This window comes from Pimephales promelas, chromosome 6 (genome assembly GCF_988280905.1).
Source record: "Pimephales promelas chromosome 6, fPimPro1.hap1.1, whole genome shotgun sequence".
NCBI classification, from domain to species: Eukaryota; Metazoa; Chordata; class Actinopteri; order Cypriniformes; family Leuciscidae; genus Pimephales; species Pimephales promelas.
The window spans coordinates 9,949,431-9,955,430 of NC_142774.1; the positions used below are offsets into that span (position 1 = coordinate 9,949,431).

At 42.3% G+C, this 6,000-nt stretch overlaps 1 protein-coding gene across 1 annotated transcript in view; it reads left to right on the plus strand.

The window, feature by feature from the left end:
• The window catches only part of fbxo41 (F-box protein 41), a 48,118-nt gene extending 42,118 nt beyond the window's left edge, over window positions 1-6,000 (plus strand). Inside the window, exons 12-13 of the mRNA XM_039689140.2 lie at window positions 1,889-2,004; window positions 5,799-6,000. Of these exons, the coding sequence (XP_039545074.2) occupies window positions 1,889-2,004; window positions 5,799-5,861 (179 nt within the window). The 3' untranslated portion in view covers window positions 5,862-6,000. The remainder of the gene's footprint in view (window positions 1-1,888; window positions 2,005-5,798) is intronic.

Below are 6,000 nucleotides of genomic sequence, written 5' to 3' on the forward strand. Positions count from 1 at the left end.
GCAAACTGCAAACTGTTCAAATGGCTTTAAACGATTCCAGACGATGAATAAGGACGAAATGAAAGAATCTTTTCCCAAGTCAATTCTTTCATTTCGTTCGTTGAATGAAACAAATGACCTGAAAAAAGATTCGTTCATTTTGATAAACGGGTTCGAACAGGAGAGTCAAGAACGCGCATCACAGAACAGAGCAAGGCGACCATTTGAGCTTATAAAACTTAAACTTTGTTATTTTTTTTTTTAATTGAGCGATCATTTCACTTAATAAGACCCTTACCCCGGATTTTTCGCTGCGTGTCGGACGAATACCCACCAGATACGGATTTGTTGCGGAACGGCCATGACTGACAGCTGAAGTCACGACGACACACGATATCTCACGAATTTGCGTTTGATTGATCGCGCGATATAACAGGTTATTTCTATAAACAGAGCCACAAAACCAGCAACAGTTTGTTTCCATCCAGAAAAGTACAGGGGAAACTACTATGTGCTGACCTGCTGATCTCCCTTTTTTGTGGAGATTATTGTGATTCTAGTACAATATTTATAATTAAATATAATCAACTTATAAAATGCTTATAAAATGAAATGAAATTGGAAAAGGGAAAACTATATTATTATTTTGGAAATTACCGTATGTTTTATTTAGTTTCTGTGCTCGACTTCCTGCGGCGCTCTCCGGCATCTGGCAAAAATAGAAACTCTGCGTATCTTCTCCGGAGGGCTGCACGTCGCCTGAGCTGGGGTTGGAATGCCGCCGTTCCGGAGTCAGTGAAAATGCACACATTGACTTTAATGGAAACCTATTGACTCCGCCGCCGTTCCTGAGTGGATCCGCAGCCGTTCCGCAGTTGGTGGAAATTGGGGGTTATTTGTCGTCTGGAATCGTTTAAAGCCCTTTGAACAGTTTGCAGTTTGCACTGAAGCTGTCTTTTGGACCTTGAACCGTTTGGTTCCCACTGAAGTCCATTATATGGAGAAAAATCCTGGAATGTTTTCATCAAAAACCTTAATTTCTTTTCGACTGAAGAAAGAATGACATGGATATATTGGATGACATAGGGGTGAGTAAATTATCAACAAAAGTTTTTTTTTAAAAGTGAACTACTCCTTTAAAGATCCTAATTTGGATTTGAAGGTCTCCTACAACAGATTCACATGCATCCAAGGTCAAAAAACACTTTAATTTTCTCATAATACACATTGCAGAATTACCTAATTTCTCAAAGAGTCTGAAAATGGTTTATTTGAAGAATTTCTCTAAACCTATCCTTCCCATGACCCTACTCTGCTCTGATTGGTCAGATGGCCCAGTCTGTTGTGATTGGTCAATTGTCAGAAATGAAACGCAGTTCCGGAGCTTCTTCAGTGCTTGATGCACAGTGATATGAACGTTGGCCTCGGTTTCTCCATATCAATTCCAGTGCGAGTTCTCATCCTTTGGAAGTGGATTTGCAGCGCTGAAAATAGCATTTTCCCAACATGTCGACAACATGAACCAAAGTCTTCCAGGCCTCAGCTTCATCTACAGTGTTTGAGGGCGGGTCAAAGTTCGCACTTCGATCTTTAAAACTTTGCAGACCTTATACATTCACAAACCGCTATATTACACTCCACATTTAAAAATATTTGGAAAAATATAATAAGGGCAATTAAATAAAATCAAGATACTAATGAATATTCTCCTGTATTTGAAATTAAATTCATATGAGAATTATAAAGTGTCCATAAAGTTGTAGGAAAACTCCATGATCGTAAATTCAGATTTGGTAGTATCTTTAGATTTGAAGCTATGAATGAGATGCATGCAATACTCCCACACTTCCTGTAAAATGGCCCTCCAACCTCACTCACTTACTCACTGCCTGCTTCGCCCTCTTCACAGGTGTGTGTCGTAACCTGAAATCTATTGTAGTCCAGATCGGTATAGAAGATTACTTTGAAGACCCCAACAGCCCTGAGGCCAGAAAACTCTTTGACGAAATGGTGAACAAGCTGCAGGTATGGAATCATCGCCATAAAAAAAGTATTTGAGACATCTGAGGACATCAAAAATTTGACCCATCCATCTGCCAGACTAAAATTACCAGCAAAAGCTGTTCAGTAGTAATTCAGTCTTAGGCCATGGGGTTTCCTGTGTCTGAGACAGCATTTAAGATGAGTAAATGAAAGCAGAAGAACTTCTCACAGCTGCCGTGTTGAAGAACCATGAGTCAAATGCAAGTGATTCATCTCATCCATTTGCCTGCTTTGAGGATGCAGGAAGCTGCCTCTTCTCTGTTCTGACTCTAGATAAGGGAGGGGAAGTGGAAGTGGGGTTACACCCACCCACATTAAAACTCCTGTTTAAGTTACTTGCAGGATATCTTACACAAGCTGTGCCGAAACAGGCTGCTGTAGATGACAGAGGGCATTGCTCATCGTATATCATTTTCATAAGAGGCTCAAAAATATTTTGTACTTGTTCAGATTCTGCCCACGGTTTATTTCCACCTCACTGTGGAAGCAGATTTATAGTGTCCATAAATGTTCAGATCGATATCATCTCAGTGATTTGGCTCCTCCATGTGGTTTGTTCATTTAAAATAAAGATAAATCAAATCAAAGTACCCTTTAATAACATCAGAACCCATCAAAATACAAGCTCAGATTATGATCATCTAGAGATATTTTAAAACATCAAATTATGTCTCTTTAATGCTTGGTGGCCATGCATGTTACTGTACCTCTTTAATCCAAAGATACTTAAAATAACACTGAACAATGTGAAAGTAACTAGCAATTTTATGTTTCAACCACATATAGCATGAACACGGTCAAGACTTGATAAGCTCATCCACACCCAATCTATTTTCTCCACGCGAGAGAATACTTTGGCTGGTGGCCAGGGTGACTTTGGCTTTGGCTGAGGCGGCTGGTGTGGAACTAAACTAACAAAATATCCTTGGTCCTCGCCCCCCTCTTTTACATTGCAACCCAAGTTTTTCTGAATGAGTTCGCTAAGCTGAACCAGAGCCGCGTTCAAGGACTCATTCGATTCCCTGGTTGATGAAATCATGTCTATGGCCGCATCTCTCCAAGCAGAGGCTGTCTCACTGGATAGTGGACGCCATTGCTTTGCCCTACCAGCAGCAAGGTCGGCCGTGCCCCCTTGGTGTGAAAGCTCACTCCACCCGGACTGTGGCTTCCTCTTGGGCTCTAGCGCCAGACATCTGCAGATCTGCAGGCTGAGCGACACCCAACACATTCGCCAGATTCTACAATCTCTGAGTGGCGCCAGTGTCCTCCTATGTACTCGCTTATACCAGCCAGTACTAGGAACTGCTCAGGTGTCGTCGCTTGCTCGCCATTCCACTCTACGGACTGGATACATATGATATATTCCTCAGGAGTTCCTCCGGCGCTGTTGACGTCAATGCCAGAGGCTATGCCTGCTGCAGCTTTTGCATTGGCTAGGTGCCTCTATGTGCTTGGTTCCCCACTGGTGATCCCCACATGTGTATTTCCTCTGTAAGCCTCTCCCAGCATGTGTCTTTCCCTTAGCAAGCCACCTTGCCACTTCTGTGGTTGAACCAATCCACCCCAGTGTTTCTCCATATGCAGCCCCTCTGGGTCATATGTGTATTCTGTAAGTCCCCTCCCTTCGAGCAGGCAATAATTGCATATTTCCACTGATATGCTCCCAGTGTACCTTGGTATTCCTGTTTTAAGTAGGAGTCCTTTGTCCGTGCTAGTCTCACGACAGGGAGCTCAGACTTACACGGGACACTGGAAGACAGCCGAGGTGGCGTGATTAGACTGGGTACCCCATTTCATCGTCATTCGATGTAACTCAAAGTGACTACGAAAGGGAGGGTTTCTGTAACGTATGTAACCCCCATTCCCTGAGTAGGGGACGAAGACGTTAAGTCTCCCTGCCACTTTCGCTGTACCACTGGAACAGCCTGAGTTCAGTCTCGGCTTCTCAGCAAGTAGCATATATGCATATTGCCAGGCTACTTCCTTATATAGCCACAAGGTGGCGCGAAGTCACTCTATGCAAAAATCTGCAGACCCATGGAATTTCTTTGCCATTGGCTCGTTTTGTAATATACTCGAAGTTGATAGGCTTTCTAAGTGAAACCCCATTTCATCGTCATTTGACGTAACAAGGGTTACATACGTAACCGAGACGTTCTGTTAACAATAACAACACTGCCGTTGTTGTTGTCTTTTATGTTAGTTGATATCCTGAAATGTCCCGCAAAATCAAACCGACTATAGACGAATCCGGCGAAACTACCGGAAGTAAGCGGGCGCCATTACTGAGCTGTTGCTGGGTAGCGTTGCGCCATTGCATCCTATTGTTTTAGTTGCAACTTGCGTCGACTGGAATAAACAGCCCGCGATTTACGACTGTCACTAACGTTACAACGTTAGCCCTTGTATAATGTCGAGTGGGTAAACAGTTTCCGTTATAAATTGCTTCAATGGTGGCAGTAAAATTTCAATTTTGAAGAGAAAACATTGTGAAAACCCCGGGTCGACTGCCCCTGTGTGGAGCCGTACGGTTTACAAAGATTTCCTGGGCGAGTACAAGACGCGGACATTCGAATAATAACAATTATTTAATGACATAAGTAAAAAAATATAATAAATATGTGATATAGTGATCAGCAAAATCTCCTCTCTTGCTATTTTTTCTATTCAATTAACATGCTATGGTCATTAAATGGCTTTCCTGAGCTAAATATAACGTTATGTGACATAATTGTTCTCCCGCTGTTATATTGACCTCTTTCCATGGTTTAAAAACACTAATTGGTCGATATTATGTATACTTTCTAGCTGTAACGTTACCTTACCCTTGCCCGTTGCAATGTGAAAATGAGATAAATAATGGACACAAATGAAAAACATGAATTTGTTTATTTGATTTCATTTATTTATTTATTGTTGCCAAATGGACAGATCTTTTTATAGTTTCCTCGTTAGCAAACGTTAGCCTAGCTAGCTTGCCAAGCTATTTTCATAAATAATCTGTAAGATCGTTTGTACCTTCACCTGTGACTGGAGGCCAAGGTCTAACATCATCAACCCAACAAGTCATTCTGCCTGTCTGTAGCTGTCATCGAGGGTGTGTTCGCGTTATCACCGAGGTTTGTTTACATACCGGTGCACATGTCTATGCCGGTGTAACAGCTCAGTAATGGCGTCGCCACAAGATGGCAGCCTACACAGAATGCTCGTCGGATTCGTCTATTACTCTTTGTAATTTTGTTATTTATTACCATCTTCTTTGGGAATACCCTCAGTGTGACCTGTGCCTGAAGCACGTGTGCAAACATGCCAATTTAATTGGGCACAGTAGAGGATGACGTCACTTGGTGCACTGGTATGTGCGATAAAAGGAGCGCCCATACAATAAGTCATCGGCTTTTGCTGTCTTCAGTAAGACTGTTTGTCTGTTGTGCTTGAATATCAAGATGTACTACGAGCTGCTGCATCTAACAGTTATACCTACTGCGTCTTACTTCAGACAACCTGAAGCTGATGACGTACAGTATTTTATGTACGCTCATCCTCTACCGTGGCCATTTTAAATTGGCTTGTTTGCACACATTTGCTTCAGGCACTGGTCACGCTGGGGGCCTTCCCAAAGCGTCATGACATCATGACCCAGCATCTCTTTCCCTTTCAAGCAACCAGGGTTACGTTCATAGCCCGAAACGTTTTCAACCATTGCAATTTTTACAACATTCATATTTCCAGAAATATAATACCTGTTCATTCACATCCTTTCTGCCTTTTTTCAGGCACTCAAGAAAAGACCTGGTTTCTCCAAAATCCTCCATGTGAAAGCAGATGGCTTATGCTAACTCTGCTGTGCGAGGCCAGAGCCACACAAAGGTTCACCGAATATTTCAACCTGATCAAGTCATTCTCTCCTTGATGAAAAGAGGAAGAATCAAACACTTCTGCTTCAGTTTGAACTCTAAACACCAGTCTGCCACACCA